This window comes from Aspergillus brasiliensis (genome assembly GCF_001889945.1).
Source record: "Aspergillus brasiliensis CBS 101740 unplaced genomic scaffold ASPBRscaffold_3, whole genome shotgun sequence".
Classification (NCBI taxonomy): Eukaryota; Fungi; Ascomycota; class Eurotiomycetes; order Eurotiales; family Aspergillaceae; genus Aspergillus; species Aspergillus brasiliensis.
In genome coordinates, this window is record NW_027137444.1 from 152191 (window position 1) to 170990 (window position 18800).

An 18800-nucleotide genomic window follows, 5' to 3' on the forward strand; every position below is an offset into this window, starting at 1 on the left:
ATCAAAGGATCATGACAGACTCGGGTTGTATGCTTCGAGAAGGTTTTGTTGAACTCTAGTTAGCCTCGATCTAGCAGTGATGACACGTCCCACTGTTGTTGTGCGTAGGGAGATCCGTCAATCTATGCCCAATAAACCAACGATTAGCGGTGGAGCTCTCTCCTTGACTCTTTTCTTGTCAGTCGAAACTATTGCAAGCTGTCAATCTTCGATATTCAGAGTTACACTGATTTTCGACTGATAACGGAAGCACATAGCACCTTATGGGCACCGAAAATAGTTGGGGTGCAGTAATGCAGTAATGCAGTCGCATTGCTCTGCCCCCCATCATATTGTCATTGAGTGACGAAGCCAGAAGGGGCCCCATAGAATAGCGCGTCAGACCACCATGAGAGGGAGTGACGGGGAGAGTTCTAATTGTCCAAGAGTAAAGGAACCCACCAATATATTAGCCAGTCAATGATTAATGCTTCGAGAGCCGAAGACAACGATCAAGGGACAGTGCCAGCAATACTAGATGATAGTGATAGAACTGACCTCGACCGAACTAATCAGCGATTCTGTTGGAGAAACCGGAGTCGGACACGAGGCCGGAGCCGGAATCGGGATCGGAGTCGGCATGCCAGCCCTGTGCCCTGACAGGGGAGTATTGCCAATCACCATCCGGAAACTCGGGTCGATGTTATATTGCTATCTCTTGACCAGGGGCAAAGACATGCACGCATGTGAATGAGCCAAGGAATCTGTTCTTCCTTCCAGTCTTGTGGTATGTGAAGCGACTTGTGTCTCGGATGAGGGGTGATCCGGATGGTGAGCCGACAGGTCGTCGAGAAGAAGATGGAAGCCAGGTATCCTCACAGACCTTGTGGATGATTAATCTATATAGCCATGTGCAGGATAGCAGTTCTGGTCCTACCAGCAGTTATGGTACAACGCTACAAATTGCTGCAGGTCACTTCAACGGCACCGCAACATCGAGTCCGCGCTTGATAACAAGAAAATTGTGGCTCTGTACCACCACAAACTCGCGCGTAGCGGGTAGGTACTCGATAAGGAATTCCTGTCTGCTTCCTTTCCACTCTGATAGAAGGAAGAAGTGCCGCCATGCACCCTGCCTGCTGGCATTCCATTGACCCAGGTCAACACTGCAGACCCAGCAATCGCAATCTACGAACAGAACAAGGCTCCCGAAGACACCTATAATCTGATGTATCCTGCTGGAAATATGCTCAAAGCCCGGAAGATGGTATTTATTGGGCCACTTGTTGTGTGGGTGACTCTCAGTTGCCTCCCAAACCCTCAGTCTGGGATGCAGTGTCTTCTTGGACGCATATTTTTCGCCGATAGTAGCAATGAATTGCCCAGCACCCATTGGCCTGCTCATAGCATTCAGCATACCCAGACGTGGAGCTATGAGGCCATTCCTATCATTGCTGGCCGGCATATCCTCGGGACACTCTTCTCCAGTCGTGTCACCAGGACGATCCCACATGTACACATGAACTTGGCCGGCACCTATGACCAAAAAGGATTCTGGATGCTGAGGGTGCTGAATAATTTCGTGATCATGATCAAAGTCATCTAAGTTCGAGTGAAGATCAATCTGATTTCCAAGCAACGTCCATACCTTGACCCAGTGCCTTCCTTCAATCAGGACCTTCGTTCCGCTGGTGTTGAACAGCAAATCCAGTACAGGTTCGTCAGATCTTACTTCGCTCACAGTAGCGCCAAGCTCAGCTCCATCCGAGTTGAGGTCGACTCTTGACACAAGGATGCGGCTTGATTCGTCTGCTGTGGCAAGCAGTCCGCCTCTTTTGCAGTAATCCATGCAGGTTATTCTAGTATTCAGAGCGTGCCGACAAACTTCTCTGTGTCGCATAGTCTCTGCGTCAAAGCACATGATGGATCCATCCTCCTTCCCACAAAAGAGGTACCTTCCATCTGGATGCGCGCAGATGGCTGTTATCTGAACTTCTGAGGCTCGTTCCGTAGCCGCTGAAGTATCATCTAGGGTCCTTGCATGGCTGAAGCCACTTTCACTTTCATCATCGCACTCTCCCCAAATCAGAACCTCCGGTCCCCATACTCGACACCGAGAACCGTGAATATCAGCGAAGCGCAGACTGTCGGCACTGAATGCAATCCCGCGGATACCGTCTTCAGAAGAAGTAATCTGATGTACGAGGACTAGGCCTGTCCCTTGGCGCCCAGAAAATTCAAAGATTTTTATAGTTCCACGTGAGCTGCCAGTGACAAGGACGCGCCCATCTGGGGAACAAGCGAGAGCATGAGCATATACATCCTGCCTGCGGTCGCATAACTCGGCAGTACATAGATCGTAGACCACAAGCTCTCCATCACCGTACGAAACCACCAGGACTTCGCGCTTTCGGTTGAAAGCCATGCCATCCACAGCGTATTCTCTAGCCACATTAGTATGCCTGTAACAGGCTCGAACAAGAGATGGAGTTGTCATATCCAGGACATATACCGGCAGTCCTCTGTAGCTGACTGCGAGATACGAAATATCGTCTGACAAGAGAGCCATTGCAGGAGGCTGAGTGGGTTTGGTCTGTCCTGTTACTTCTTGAAAAGACTGGGTCCATGGACGAGTATCTCCGGGGCTTTTCTCATCTTCAAGAACCCATGAGATTGTGCAATTTCCCCGAGTAGCAGCCAATACAATTCTATCATTATCATGGAATGCGATGGCCAGAGGTTGATGCGGGACATCATAACTTCGCACTTGTTCCAATGTTTGCAGGTTCCAGACTCTGATCTTGTGCGCGTCGCTCGAGGCCAAGTATTGGTCATCATCGCTGAACTTCAGCACCGTCACTCGCTCTTCGTGGAAGAATGTGGCCTTTTTCTCTAGCGAATCCCAAAGGTAAAGAGCGATACTTCCATCGGACAAGGAAACAGCGAAGTAATGGTCTCCGTGGGCAACTGCAGTCGTCCGTGCATTATCATAATCAATCCGAGCGATGCATTCTCTCCAGCCATCCTCTTCCAAGCCTTTGATCACGATACCACGAGGACGTGAGGCATACCACCTTGATAACATTGACTTGTAAGGGCAGAGGGCTGGGACAACCTTATGGATTGCTGAAGGACAGGTGTCCAAGGCTACCCGAAATCTGGCATTCAATCTGAGCAGATCATGTACCCACTTCCGTAGCTGCTTCTTCTTTCCGTTTGATGAAGGTATCATTTTAGTGTTGCATGTCAAATATGAAGCCAGGTTTCTGGCGGTACGCGTGACATATCGTAGCCTTCCTGTTTCAGCAAGATACTGAATCCAGGACAATGCAGTACACTCCATGAACTCTAAGAGGGTATCCCACATACTGGATGTTTCTAAATCGCAATCCTTTAGGTGGTCCGAGAAGTGGATTGCAGCATAGCCAGCGATGTTGCTCTCTGTAGGCCCCTCTGTTACCCGCCTGCCGGGCTCATTGACTATGTAGCTGCTTAATGTTTTCAGGCAGAGCTCTGCAATTCTCAACTGACCTGTAGGCTTGCAGACGACTAGAGGTGAAAACTCGTCTTGCTCCAGTAAGAATGCTCTGGCAGTTTGGTGGATATATTGAACCTCGTTTTCTCGTCCAATTCTAATCAGTTGTCCACAGATGGTGATGATAGCGTCTTCTAATCTATGAACGGTTTCACCGATGTCCATCTTGATGGCATGCTTCAACTCATCCACGGAAAGCGGCCTCACTGCCAACAGCGTCCAGACGAAAATGGATCGGACCAAATTATGGCTTCGAGCTGGTATGTTCTGTAATATTCGCGCGTAGACATCGTGCATTTCCATAGGTATTTCACTGATGATATTTTCCGCGCTTTCTTCCGAAAATGTGGTTTCGAGCTCCCGAATTACGAGCGATAACCATAGAAAAGATCCACCAGCCTTATCGAGGATTTTGGCTTGGAAAATGCCTTGGTCGTCATCGACTGCGATGGGAATGTACGGGGTCCTTGAATCGACAAAAATCCTCAAATCTCCCATGGTGTCTTGGGGCTGTATAACGTATTCTTCAATGGTGTTGTGGTGAGATTGCAAGCATTGAGACATTGTTGGCCCGCTGCGACTTGTAACAAATATTCGTAACCATGAAGGTGATTGTGCGAGTAATGAAACAAGCAGATTGGGTCTGAGGCACTCATCGAGAGCGTCGATGACCCAATAGCACAAATTGGGCTTCAACTCCCTAAAGATGAACTCTTGGAAGATTTCGCGCCACACTGTTCGCTCATCCAATTGCTCCCACGCGCCAGAATCCTGTGAAATCTTGGTAATTCGTCGAAGGATCTTCTCATCTATTCGACACATTTGAAAGGCAAGTGATAACAGACACGCGGTGATTGTCGATCTATTTCCACCCTCATGTTTGAAGAAATAATAGCCGCATGGGTAATCACCTGATTCACAGTCGTCGATTGTAGAGCTCGAGAGAACTGATTTCCCAGAGCCAGCGTTGCCCGTGAGCCAGAAGATGGGCCGATCGGACACTCCCGATTTCCATGAAGCATATTGCTTCCTCAATGTCAGCCATTTGCAGGTTCCGGGAGCTCGCAGGTCTTCCAGTGCCAAGCGGTGATTATTTGGTGCATCATTGACGCCAGTTAATTTGGACAATCTTTCCAGGGCGACCTTCGCAGTCTCGGAGTCTAGATCGATGATAAGGTAAGAATAGCTTAGCATCTACGGTGGAGAAAGCAACTGACCTTGAGAAACAATGGCATCGACAGTGGTCACGAAAGCATTCCGAACTGTCCTATAGTTTGGATCTGCAGGGCTGTCATATTTGCACACGCCCCTATGATCCGCATTCAGGAGCGAGCATCGCTCCCTGGAGTAACCCAAGGTGGCCGAGGTTTTGTCCACGATGATAGCGCTCGTCAGCTTGAAACTACATGGGAGAGTCTCGTAAAATGACCATATGTGCAAGTGGTCCGCAACATGTCGAAAACTGTCATTGATCGACTGGATCGAGTCGGAATTTCGTTCTAATTCCAAAACAAACGGCTTGGGCCCAAACGACACTCTAAGGACATTTGCGAGGGTCTTTGCAAGATCGGAGCCTCGGTGAGGCGTGGCGAGAAAATATAATGTATGCATTCGTGAGGCGATTTCCTTCAGAGTAGGGTCCTCTCGAGCGAGTATATATGCATGTGGGATGGTGAGCCCAGGAGTGGATGTGGCTAGCAATGAATTGATCTACCTTTTTCGCAACCAACCCGCCCATACTATGTGCAATAAGTACTAATCTTGTCTTTGATTCGTTAGTTGGAAGGAGCACAAAGGTGGGCTATTGGCTCACATTACTTCGACGGATATCCGGATTGCATTGGATTTCTCCTAGAAGAGACAGGGCAAAATCATGGATATTCAGAACACTGGCCGTTTTTTCGGCCCAATCAGCTTTGTATCCAAAGGTATAGATACGCACACTGTCAAATTCGGGGTCTTGGGATAACCATTCCTTGGGCCAATAATGGTAAGGGTCTGGTGATTTGGACCATGTTTTCCTAGATCCTCCTCCGAGGCCGTGAATGAAGATAAAGTCGACGAGCGGTTCCGGGACGGTACGCAGTACTTGGAGACCTAGAGGTCCTTTGAAGTCTTCGCTCTCAGTTGAGGGCTTATCATTAGAACCAATTTGCTTATGGGCAACATTGGCTCTTCGATCGATATTGAGCCTGCCGAACGACCTCCTAAACCAGCCATAACTCTCCGCTGTAGAGGCATGTCTCTCGGACTTCTTCATTTCTGCCGTTGATTTGTAGGTCTTCGAACTTTGCAGGATAGGTGCGTTCCTTTGCAAAGCATGCCAATATCGTCGGAAGACCTTCTCGACATCGATACTATCCAGCATCAGGGATGCCAGGCGCTGTTGGGTGCGATAGAAGCCCAATGTTCCACTATCAGTGCCCCTCATTGAGAGCTGCTCGCTTACGACTCCCTGCATTGGGCTGCCTGGGTTCCTGCACAGCGATGGATACCCTGTTGCGCGAGCCAGTCGTACGTCTCGGTTAAGCGCTGCCAGCCGTGTTAATGCACTCATGCAGACTGAGCGGCTATAGGATGCAGCACGACACAGTGCGCAAGATATGATTTGTAGCTTGACTTTCGGCTCCCACACGGTATTGATTCATGTCAGGATAGCGTGGATGCTTTGTATCAACTGAGTCGTGAGAAGGTGTTCTATGGCAGCGGTGCCATGATTCTGTCGGGTTTGCGACGTCTATCTGCCAGTGAACTCAGCTAGGGCCAGCATACTGTTAGCTAGTGACTAACAGGTAAGTTATAGTAGAAAAGAGCGGGTTTCGGAACACCTGAAAGCCGTTAAGAAGTAGTCTAGAGACTGTTTGTGTACATGTCAACATACTGTGGTGCTGCCATTTTGTTCCAAATATCCATACATTCCTTTCCGTAGAAGACAGCAATCCATCATTATGATGTTGGATTGTTGTCGAGACAGTTCTTCATTGCAGATTTCTTTGTGATAGAATCCTCTGACTTATTATCATGGATAAATTGAGATGACTTCTTCGGAAGAGCGTGCGAAGGAGCTAAGTGGTCGACCCCCTGCTCGTTGAACTCGGCAACAGCGGCGGGGTACTTCATCACACCACTTTGCTTTCAACGATTATGATGGTCCCTCTTCGATGACATTGCACACGCCTCCTACAGCATATTCTTGGAAATTTCAGCGATCATGTTGCAACCCAATTGTCAACCTACCTCTTCTTCTGTTGCCCCAGTAATTGTGGCAGACCACAATGCGACGAAAACAATCATCGACGCTGTTGTTCTATCAGGTATGGGACTACTAACTACCTCTCTGCATACTATGGTCTACTAATCACAAGTGAATGACAGAGATTCAACTGTTCCGTCGTCCTCTGAAAGTGGTGAGCCTTGGTTCTTCACCCTGGGCTCGAATATATCGAATTGAGGTCAAGGACCAGGACCAAGCAGAAAGCTACTTCATGAAGGTAACCAACTATTTCCTATAGCACCGGCATATTCTTGAAAAACATTTTGTTACATTCTATAAGCCTATTAAGCAGACTCACAGGTATCATTCGGAGACCATGGCAGGGCAGCCCTCAAGGGAGAGTTCGAGTCCACTTCGGCAATCCACAATGTAGTCGGAAGCTTTACTCCTAAGCCGATTGAGTGGGGATCCTTCAGGGCTCTTCCAGGAGCACATTATTATTTCTGTCAATATTATGAGTTCGCAGAGCATGCTCCTGAGCCGGCTGAATTCTGCCGGAATGTCGCCATCCTCCATTCGAGGAGCGAGTCGCCAAACGGAAAATTCGGGTTTCACCTCGTAACATACAACGGCGATCTGCCTCAGGAGAATGGCTACACTGACACATGGGAGGAATTCTTCACGGTCGGCTTTAAGCACATGATCAATATGAGCATTGAGCGTGGTGGACCGTGGCCTGAGCTGGAAGGCCTAGATACCGCCATGATTGAGAAAGTGATTCCCCGCTTGTTAAGGCCATTGGAGACAGAAGGGCGGTCCATCAAGCCATCGCTCGTTCATGGAGACCTCTGGTGTGGAAATGCCGCTATTGATTCAGCCACGGGGAGGCCGTTGATCTATGATCCTGCGAGCTTTTACGCGCACAATGAGTGTATGTGCACGTCCGGAGATGAATTCTACTAACATAACTCTACAGATGAATTGGGCAATTGGCGTCCTGAGCGAAATGGATTTACGAGTTTCTTTGATGCCTATCACTCAATAATTCCGAAAACTGCTCCAACAGAAGACTATGATGACCGGATTGCACTATATGAAATGTAAGAACCCCATCTAAGTCATCTCTATGTAAAAATATGGCTCTTATCTGGAACAGGCGATTTGATCTACAGGCCGCAGCCCTTTTTCCCGATGTTACTACCTTTCGAGAATCGTACGTTGGCTATCGTCCACACTGGCCCATTTGGTTGCTAATCCCCCAGTGTCATTGACGAAATGAAACGCCTGGTTACAAAGTACCCAGGAGGCTACGAGTACGCCAGAACCTTCTGTGTTTAGCTGCATGTATCTACTGGTCTACATCTATCATCAAGGTACTAGATGATGATTATATGAATTCGTTGTCGGAATGTCCTATTATTATTCTTCTTTCAATTCTCTAGGCTTCCTAGAATTCTCAGGCCAATACACGAAACTTTACTTAATGTAGAAAGACGACTTGAAGATATCTCTTTAGAGTAGTTATAGGCATGCAACAAACCGGAACCAATGAGCAGACTTGTACAATCGAAGAAATAAGCGCCCGCAGAGTGGAGATGGACCCCAGCATCTCTGTCCGATCCATGGTGTACTTGGTGGGGTACTTCATCTGATCTCCATGCTCGTACGGTTATTTGTCTACGCATTTGCATATCGCTTCAGGGCACAATACTGATTTTGACGATCCCAGTGCCATTTACCGTAGAGGCCCTTAACCTTGACGTATAAGTGTGCAGACCTCAAATATGCCAGGTATTCCCTTTCTTGATAACGGAATGGTAACCTCAAAATAAAGCTACCTAGGTACAAGATGCTGCTATGTAGTTGGTACGTCATTCGATGGGGACGTGAGATTCGACGTGCGATCAGTATATAGACCTTGTGAACACGATATTACGCGTTCTTTAGATGAGGCACAAGTATAGTTCATGATATTTTCGATAGTTAACTACACGAGGTACTTGACTCATCAGCATCAGCTGATGTGACTGTAAAGGCTATTTCTCTTCGCCGCATGCGGAAGTGGGTGATATCTCCACATTACGTCGAGGATAGACTCACTACAGTACCAAGGAAATCTCTGGGAGATTAACTAGAAACAAATTATGTAAAACGAGGTTCCAAGTTAAGCTTCTTAAAGGTTATGGTTGGCAGAATATCCCAAACACCCTCAGTGAAATGCATCTAGATTTGCGACTCGGATGTGAAACCAGTAAGCACTAGTGACCTCTCGTTAAAAATTATAACAGACTTCATCTCAACCACGGACGACAAATCAGTTCAGAAGCTTGAGTTATATAAGGTCAAACGAGAAGATCCATCCATAACTCAGGTAAAGAGGGGGTGTCTTTCCTCCACGAAAACCAGGAACCTAGATTATGGAGCCATGTGATGTTGATTACGAGGTCTAGTTCTAGCCTCTACGGTCTCGTTTGGGGGATCTTGGATGCCCTGTAGTTAGGTATAAATAATAGTATGGGCTCACAGCATGTCATGGGGAATTCGCATCTATTATAGTAAAGATTCCCCTACGAAGTCTCGTCTAAGACCACAGAATAACAGCAGTCACATTCGCGGACAATTTCATCATGGAGACAGCTGCAGGAGTCCCATTGGCTGTTGGAAAAGCCGCCCTTCAAATCCTCAATAAGTGGCTAGAGAATCGGGAAACGGCTCAAGCGTGGTTTGGAACTGATTGGGAAGATTTCGTTGAGGTCAGGACTATTCGGCAGCGTTTCCGGAAGGTACGGCGGCAGCTTGCAGGTGACGACCTACACATAAATTACGTCTTCACGATTAAGGAGGCAGACTGGAAAGTGGTGATTCGAAATTGCATTGAAGAATGCCACAACTGGTATGGTCAACGCGAAAACGGAGAGTGTTGCTGGTTACCGATATACAGATCAATTATCAAACGACTGGAGAAGAAAAAAGTGTTAGAACTGGCAGCTTCTTCCTCATCTACAATCGGCACTGTCGCATCACTACCAGCTGCTGTTCTTGAAAGCTGGGGATTGATAGTGATGGCTTATGCAAACGGAGCCTCTGGGCAATACATTGAATATAATGGCGGCTACCAGGCAATATTTGATGCGAACAACTTTATCCTCTCGATCAAGCAGCCAAGTCTGCACTCGCTTGCTGTTGCGCACATCACGGCACGAGAACATGAGAAAAAAGTGATGAATTTGCCATCTGAGCAGTGGTTGAATTTGCTCTCCCAAGGGTATAGTCTTGATGCTGAGAGTCCGCTACTGCGCTGGTGGACCAAAGAACGGTGCAAAGATTTGATCCCACCACCGGAGCTCCTGAATGGTGAATGCGATGACCAGCTTGGCAAAACAATATTCGATTACTACTTCGCAAGACGCCTAGGAGAGGCTATTCGCGTCTCCATTTTCAAATGCATCGATTACTGGAAAGCGGCTCGTGAGGATTCCAAGATTGTTGGGGCGGATGCGTTTTTCGAGACTGAAGGTGAGAAAATAATCACAAACCTCAAGAGGGTGAAATTACTCGTTGGAGATGGTATCAGAGACCAATTTTGCGAGGAAATGACAGCCTCGGATACTCACCATTATCTGACTAAAATGTTGGAAACGCTGAAGGGGAACCTGACGAATTACCCCTGGCTAGAGACCAAGATGATAATAGCACAACATGGTGTTGTACTTGCCCTCGTCAAACTTTACGTTCTAGCCAGAAAGGTTCCCGAACGCTGGAGCACTCGCGATACGGGTCATACTTTATTGTTGGCAGGCGGAGTGGAGGTGATATAAGGCGAACAGTCTAAACTCACTTCGATGCAAATTGTGACCAATGAACCGGCGGGTTTCATTCTGGAGGAACGACTATGGATGTAATGCGTTAGCAACTTCTCTTGCATGATACTTTCACCGAATGTACGCCTGCAAATCTCAGAGGCACACCTAGTCTGAGATCTCGAAATGATCTGAGACAGGGAAAGACCATAAGTGCGTATCCCCCCATCACGGCTTATTGAACCTACCAGCGGGAGGATGAAGCTGTACATTGGCATCGCTAGTATGCCACTAATGGATGTCTTAGCCGCCATATCTATCATATCATAGATCGGCTCATGCTTGGAACGAGCTATGTTTGTAACTATTTTTCATTCGATCCGTTGTGGCTGATCATTAAGGTATGACTGCCGATGAAGATATGGTAGCAGCAGCAGTAGTCGTAGTCGTAGTCGTGTATTCAACTGACCCAATGCAGGCGCTTATATGCGCGTAGCAGCTAGATAGGTAGTGCTCCCTGCCTGGCTCTAAGACTTTCTAACTCCAAAGAATTTACCCCAGTCTAGTAAATAGACAGATCCTTCTATAGAGCCTTCGAAAGCCTCTATACAGGCGGATATTGGTTCCTTATGAATATATTGTTACATAGGCTGAATACTTCAAGATTCTAAATTCTGTGGTTATTTCCTTCTAGTGTATAGTTACTCACCACAATCACCTATATAGAGGTTGGTCTTAAAGCTAGCTCTGGATCTGACTATCTATACAGAACATCCTTAAGAAATTCTAGTGAGACTACGTTTCCCTCCCACCAACCCAGGTGAATATACTCTGTCTTGTGTTCAACATCCAGATTTTAGAGAGATAAAACTTCCCTAGACTTTCTTCGTTGGGTGCTTCCAAGTAGAATAGGTGCCTGCAAATATGGCAGCAATATCCAACCTGTCAAAAAAGGAAGGAGAAATCCGCTACCTCAACCCAAGAACCATATCCACTTCGATGTATTCGATGAACGCAATCAGTCAGTGCAGTAGTGATCACCAGGCACCAGTGTTGCAAGTGCAGTGCAGATACCTAGACAGAGAACCAACATAGATAGGATCTGCCTAGCCTGGTGGTTTTACTTTTTGCTAGCTACGGAAGGATTCCATCGCCCGAAGATGATTACAAAATGGCCTGTACCTGCCACATCAGAAGGCATAGATAATCCCGCAATACCCCTCATCTGAAGCTTTGACGTCGTTTCAGATATCCAACACAGTACAGCACAGCACAGCACAGCCTACCTCGTCTGCTATCATGAATCAGAAACAGGACTGGAACCAACAAAATCGGTCAGTCAATGAGCATAGCACAACAAAAGACGCACCAAAGGTGACAGATGATTCTCATCACAACTTACTTTCATAACTGATCACGACATACTCAGCCTTGCTGCTAGGCCTGTATCAAATCAACCATCCATTTACAAATCGTCAAATCCCAACAACAACAACATCCTACGTCTGATTCGAAATCGCCAGTAATTCTGAGAATAATCCGTTACACACAGACCACGCGTACAAAAACCCGACCAAGCCATACGCTAGAACAAAACGGAGTAAGCAACTAACTAATGACTCAGTAACTAAGTAACCCCCCACGATCCGGGAATCCCCCTGGCCTCATCAATAGCATCCAGACTCAAAGACTTAAGCGATGCTACTTAGATCCACTATATTAGCCGATAGCCACATAGCAGATTACATCCTTACCTTTTTTGAACTAACCAATTCACTGTAACTAAGACAATAGACAAACCTGCCAAGCAGATAAGAGACACAATCATCAAACAGCGACGTCATAAGCGAGCCATCATCACATCCTTACTAGTACGTACGTAGTACTCCGTAGATTAGAACACTAGACTAAGACACACGTGGCCAGATAATACCTAACTTTTTAGTGCTGAACTAACTAATTAGCTGCTAAGCTGCTAAGCTGACAGCCTAACCCGAAGGAAGAACGGACGAACGGGAAAATAAGAGAGAACAAGAAGAACAAGTAAGAAAAACGTGGGAAACTAGGAACTAGGAACTAGGAATTAGTAGGAAGGTCAAACCGCACCCCCAAGTTAGTCTAGCCTCCCAAGTAACTAAGTAGAGGAAATAGCAAAAAGTGCATTTATAGTAACTGTTGGTTTCAGCTGAAACCCTGTTGGATTTTCATCAACAGATCACACCACCAGTAGATTGAACTTTCGCCAAGCACTTCGTCGGAAGTAAAATAATGCACAGACGTTCATTTCCATCCTGATCACAGCCTGATCCTCATCATGTCCCATATTCTATCCCATCTCATTTTAGTAATAATCTAAGCCATTCAATCTAAGCCATCCTAGTAAAGTGAGAAGATCACATCCATCCCTCCTGACTCCCTAACTCTCCCCCATGAATGGCTGCTAGTGTCGACACTAGAAAGCACCAGAAACACGCCGGTCTACTCCGTAAACACGTGTTAGATGGGGGCCGTGTAGATCACTCAGTCACTCCTCCTCAACAATCCCTACTAGTACTATTATCTTACTTACCACCCACCACCTCCTAACTAAGTACTAAGGGTATATGACAATCCTTGTATATTTACTTGCACTCTATATACATATCCACTAGACTATACACGGTATAGTACATATAATCGGTGGGATGAAACAAGGTCCCCAGTGGGATAACTATTACTATATGATTAGAAATAAACATTAACACTCACATACTAGTATTTACATACTTACTTACTACTTACTTACCACCTGCCAAAACAATCATAGCACTGCATAACTTAGTTAACTACGATCTGTCGCTTAGATAACTGGTATTGTGAAACTGTCGTTGTTTCATCCAGATATTATTATCTGTTTCTTGGCAGCTATCCTATCCTACTCTGTAGCTATTGTAGTATGCTATTATCTACCTATTGGATTGATTCTTGAGTAGTAAGTAGCTCATTAATTATCGGGTATACTTATCGGGGTATATTATTCGGTTATTCGTCACACACATTAGGAACATCATCCCACGCGAGCAGATCATGAAACAAAATCAACCAGGCAAATCATGCATGCATGCAGATCAAAATAATCAACTCATATCGCTAGCGTGTACGAAAAAAAATAAGCAAGTAACCAACCAACCCAACCAAGCAGACAGCTTCAGTTTCCAATCCCATCCCTCTATTTCGCCCATCCCAAGAAAAAAGAAAAAAGAAGAAAACAAACCAAAACACCCTGGCGGTCCTATCCCAGTCCATCTGATCCCGCTTTATGCCGTTTTCCGTATTCGCTCCGTAGCTAATGGATGATAAAAAGTAAAACATAGGAAAGAATCGAAAATCACTTGAAGATTGCCCCTAGTGCCATCCCCTCTCGGGTGCCGTATTATATCCCCCCACCATCACCGGAGTTTCCTCGTACAGCTGCATATTCAGCCCCAGCCCGCCAGTGTTCACCCGTGGCAGTCCCCCGCACACCACGTCGCCAAGATATTGGGGCGGAAACGCGGGTGAGTGCTGCAGAGATCCCGCATGGCTGTAATCCGAGAGATCGTCACGGGGGTCCGAGAGCAGCCGTGGGGAGTTCGGGTACAAGGCCTGCGACGCCGGTGCCGTCACATAGGCTGCGCTGACGTCAAACGGGGGGCTGGCGATGGTCACTTCGGGAGGGGACTGCAGAGGCGGAGTGTAGGGGGCATAGGTGGCGGAGGCGGAGGACGGAGAGGACGAAGCGAGGCGGTATTCGTGGATGCTGTGATACGGACTGGGAGGTGCAGGAGAGTAGTGATCCAGGGAGGTGCGCGGAGACCACTGGAGTCGGCTCTTGTATTTGGCGACAATGTGACGCGGGAGATCCATGGCAGATAGTGCGAGCTGGGCATCGGGGTGGAACGGATCGGCGGTGCTTCGAGCAACCACCAGGCGGTAGATCTCTTCGATCGGGCTGATGGAGAGCGGGCCCAGGTAGGCACCGCCCAAGTCGGGGAAGAGGCTGTCGAGGACGACTCCGACTCCGAAAAACTGAGCCAGAATGGCTAGCGAGCCGATGTCGGCATCTTCCGGCCGCAGCATGGCAGGCGGAAGCCAGAACAGCCATCGCCGCAGCGGCTGCATGCGCTCAAAGGCCTGTTCGGGAGTTTGCGAGAGAAGATCTCGCTGGAAGTGTCGTACAAACTCCAGGAGTTCTCCGATGCGGCGGTAGTGCTCGTGGTTGTGTGCAACCCGCTTCTGCAGGGCCTGTAGTGCCACGACGGTTTGGTCGAGGCTGGCCAGGTCTTCATCCTGGAACTGATAGCCCGACATGACCGGGGTGTTGGTGCATCCCAGATACCGCTGGTTCTCCAAAAACATGGCCAACTCGGACTCTTGCTTCCACATCGGATGCATGGAACCCAAGACCTGCCTCAGGTCAGTCTCACTCTCAGCGTGCAAGATCAAGATACGTACCGTTGTCAGACCCTGCTGCAGAGACGCCCAGCTCTGCCATTCCGACGCCTGCCATGACAGAATAATGGAGGCAGCCAGGATGGCATCGCAATTCTCCTTGGAAAACGCCCCCAGGGCATTATGTAGGCCCTGGATGGCCACACCGCGGTGGTGGTACGCAAGTTGTTTCGTCTCCTGGTTCCGGGTGATCCAGGCGAGATGGGAGGCGGACATGGTCAAAATGGCGCTCATGACAAAGTCGTTGGAGACGGCAATAGCAAGAAAACTACACGAACGTCAGTATCTCTGCCATACTGCTCCAAGGCGGCAACTTACGTAGGCATCTTCTGTGCCCAAATGGTGCAGCTGGCGAGACCCCGGCGCTGGAGATCGATAGACAGGCCGACAATGTGATGGATCAGGCGCAGATCCGTCAGCGAGAGCTTGGTCCAGCAGGTACGCGGGAACTGCAGCAGCTCAGCAAACGGAGCCACGCCGGTGAACTGCCAGTTCTTGATCTCCATTTCGATTTCGGCGGACATGAGCAGATCGGGCACGTTGCGCATGGAGGATGCGTCGTCGTGGACGGTGGCCACATCCATGTAGTCGCAGCGACAGTTGTGCTTGGTGCAGTTGCGGCTATAAGATGGTCAGTACACTGTAGTCTGCACGAGGCAAACAAACAAACATACCATTGTGGGAAAGTTTCGTCACAGCGGATGTGCCGCCGCTTGCATGTCTTGCAGCCGAAGCGAGATTTGGTATGGCTCTTGCGAGGAGGGCCACCACCGGGACCAGCCATGGCGATGAGGAAGACGAGGGTGGAAAAGCAGAGGAGAGAGAGAGAGAGAGAGAGTTGCGGTGGGGTAGATAAAAGACGAGCGATGAAACAAGCACAAGAGAGTCAAAGCTTGAGCACCGAGACTGTCTCAGGCAAGGAGGAAAGAGTAACAATATGAATCGTAAATAGTGTGACGGGAAGAAGATGGGGAAGGGGGAGAGACCAGATGCGGAGATGGGCCAGGCCGGGATATTATAAGAAGTAAGAGGAGAAGATGATAAACCCAATCTGATCGGAGGCCAGAAATTACAGCCCACGGTTGGCTCAGCAAATGCGGCGTCCAAAAATAACCTCGAGCCGCAGCCCCAGTGAAGACCAGCAGAGATACACACGTGGGGAATACGAGAAAACGGTGGTATAATGATATTTTTTTTTTCTTTTCCTTTTTTCCTTTTCTCTGATGTCCCTGCGTCAAGCCCAAAGGAGTATAGAGAAGAGGAAGAAGAAAGTCAAAAGAGGCGAAATCGTCAGGCGGGGACTGAAAGGAGACCAGCAGTAGCAGCAGCAGTAGTAGCAATAGTAGCAGGTATTAAGTAGTATAAGAAGAAGAAAGGCGGAGGATTGGGGAACAATCAAACAGGTCAGGACCAACCGGCCGGTAAAGGACGAGCAGAGTTGCAGCCACAATTTTCTCTCCTTCAGCTGCGGGTCGAGGGACCGTAGATGGTGGATTGGTAATTTAAAGGAGGATGCCAGAATAAGGAATTATAGGAAAGGAGGGAAATAAAATAATATTATAATAATCTTAAGAGAGAAGTAAAAAAGAAAAAGAAAAAAGAAAAAAGAAAATACTACTTAAGTAACCAGAAGAAGTAAAGAGATCGTTTGCATTTCAGGGGACAAGAAATTAAAAGAAATGACAGAAAAGGAAATCAGTCATACTAAATTACTAGGGTACTAGAAACTAGAAAAAAACCTAGACATCAAACGGGAAATAATCACTACTATAAATTCGAATGATAATAAAAAATGATAATAATAATAATCATCAACATCATCATTAAAATACACCCAGACAATCAGCCTGGGTGGAATCTCTGGGGTTAGCGAAAGCCAAGATGTTGAGCGCCACGGTACGACCGGTCAGATGCTGATCTCCAGACAGTCCGCACAGCCAGTCATGACCAGAGCAGTGCCGGAAAAGGAGAGAAAAAGAAAATACTGCCACCACGATGGATGCCTCAGAGCAACCAGACAAGCCAGGGAAGGGCAAAAATCAAAAATCAGAAATTCAAAAAAAAACAAAAGCATGATGGTGGGGGGGAATGAAATCCGTCGAGTGAGCCTAGCCCGACATTGAGGGAGGGTAAGTTGGGAGGAGTAAAAGGATCGGACCATGGCTGCAGGCAGGGGGGTGATGTCTGGATGGATTAGTCTAAATGACTCGAGTGAGAGAGAGAGAGAGATGATGATGATTTCATCCTGGCGGAGTGAAGAACCGACCATAATCATCCTGAGCACTGAGCAGAAGGATCTCTCTAGGTTGCTCGCTCAGATTACTGTTTTTCGGATTATTCGCGATGGGAAGAAAGGGAATTTCTCCATTGGCACGACTTGAGCCTCTTCTGCCGAGACGGGCTTAGCGCAGGCGAGGCAGCTGGGATCCACATTCTGTTTTGAGAGAAGTCTGCGACACCCTGATTGGCTGCTAAAGTAGCACCAGGGCCAATGAAGACGAGGGCACGGGGCGGCCACATGGCAGCATCACCGCCAGTGGAAGTGCTTGGGCCATCCGTCCAAATGAAACACGCCAGGATAGATCCCTCCTGAGTTAGTTACTAGTAGTTACTTAGTAGGCAGGAGTTGAATTAGTGTGCTGCAAGTCCTACAGCTGACTCTGCCGGTGATGAACTGACGGCCGGTGTGGGAATTCCCTGATCGATCCTCGCACCATCCCGCCTCATTCGGCCTGGTTCCGTCCCTTCGACTTTTGGCTTGTCCGTTTCAAGTCCTGCTGTATCTACAGAGTATTGGCAATTGGCATATTGGCATCTCCCCTCTTTCCAAGGTGATCCCTCCACTTCCTTCTCCAGTGGGCGGGACGGGATTCACAAGCCTCCGAGGAAAGGGCCCTCTCTTTCTCACCCTCAGGTCTAAGCCGCACCGCAACAATCTGATGTTCATCGCCAATCCACTCACTCACTTCCCCTTCCCATCGATGGAACCAGAAACTCAAAACGCCCGTCCTCATCAAAAGAAAGCAATGTCCTCTTGTTCTCAATCTCCCATTCCTCAAAAAATAAATAAAAAAAAGAAAATAAAGCAGTAATCCCATCTCTACGCCCCAAAACCCAGAATCATGCCACAGCCCTTTCTAGCCCCCGAGATGGTGGTGGCGGTCAGGGTTTGAGGAATGCTTTTCCTCATCTTTCCCAACCCCCATTCTTCCCAAGGCTCGGGCGCAGCGGGGACACAAGAAGTAGAATAGTAAGAGCGAGTGAGTGAACAAGCAAAAAAGAGATTCAGTGGTAAGTTTAGTAGACAAACCCCGGGGAACCATCTAGAGTCCAGATACTGATGATAAGTTCTGGACGGGGTCTGCGGAATCCTCAACCCAAACTCTGGCGGGATACCTTGTATGGTTCCGAAGCCCCTCTACCTTTTCCGATTTCCAAACTTGATATTGGTGGAGAGGGCTTCCCCATACCCAAGCCAGCCAGCGGGCGTTCTGTTTTGTGTCCTATGGTTCTTTCCTTCATTTAGACGTGGGCCCGGAAGAACTTACACCATCACATTGTTGGTTCACCATTGGGCTGTGCGTTCGATGGGAAAAAGACAAATGACACACGGTTGGACAGAACAGCTAGCTTAGTAGCTTGTCACTTTTTGCGGCGGAGTTGGCCCGTCTATCATCATTCAGATCGGCTGCAAGTACCTTCCACTAATAGCTGGTACGGTACCGTTCTTGGTTCGGAAGAGCGGCCAGGCCAGGCTTCATCTCGTTGTGAGAACCACTTTAGGAGATGATGGGGACCACTG

At 47.9% G+C, this 18800-nt stretch overlaps 4 protein-coding genes across 4 annotated transcripts; 2 read left to right on the forward strand and 2 right to left on the reverse strand.

Annotated features, from left to right (window-relative positions):
* Nucleotides 1-952: 952 nt before the first annotated feature.
* Nucleotides 953-5945, reverse strand: ASPBRDRAFT_120055 (WD40 repeat domain-containing protein; the record flags this gene model as incomplete). Its single annotated transcript, XM_067617317.1, has 3 exons — nucleotides 953-4674; nucleotides 4732-5224; nucleotides 5328-5945. 3 exons carry the CDS (start codon nucleotides 5943-5945, stop codon nucleotides 953-955), a joined length of 4833 nt encoding a protein of 1610 aa, XP_067481433.1.
* Nucleotides 5946-6725: 780 nt separating this feature from the next.
* Nucleotides 6726-7832, forward strand: ASPBRDRAFT_52351 (uncharacterized protein; the record flags this gene model as incomplete). Its single annotated transcript, XM_067626888.1, has 4 exons — nucleotides 6726-6828; nucleotides 6890-7005; nucleotides 7089-7659; nucleotides 7705-7832. The coding sequence occupies 4 exons, from the start codon at nucleotides 6726-6728 to the stop codon at nucleotides 7830-7832; spliced, it is 918 nt and encodes a 305-aa protein (XP_067481434.1).
* A 1523-nt stretch (nucleotides 7833-9355) lies between these two features.
* Nucleotides 9356-10546, forward strand: ASPBRDRAFT_192922 (uncharacterized protein; the record flags this gene model as incomplete). Its single annotated transcript, XM_067620542.1, has 1 exon — nucleotides 9356-10546. The coding sequence occupies one exon, from the start codon at nucleotides 9356-9358 to the stop codon at nucleotides 10544-10546; it is 1191 nt and encodes a 396-aa protein (XP_067481435.1).
* Nucleotides 10547-13912: 3366 nt separating this feature from the next.
* On the reverse strand, nucleotides 13913-15782 carry ASPBRDRAFT_119811 (putative C6 transcription factor RosA-like; the record flags this gene model as incomplete). The annotated part of the gene is made up of 4 exons (XM_067617289.1): nucleotides 13913-14953; nucleotides 15002-15266; nucleotides 15317-15619; nucleotides 15673-15782. 4 exons carry the CDS (start codon nucleotides 15780-15782, stop codon nucleotides 13913-13915), a joined length of 1719 nt encoding a protein of 572 aa, XP_067481436.1.
* Between the last annotated feature and the right edge of the window lie 3018 nt (nucleotides 15783-18800).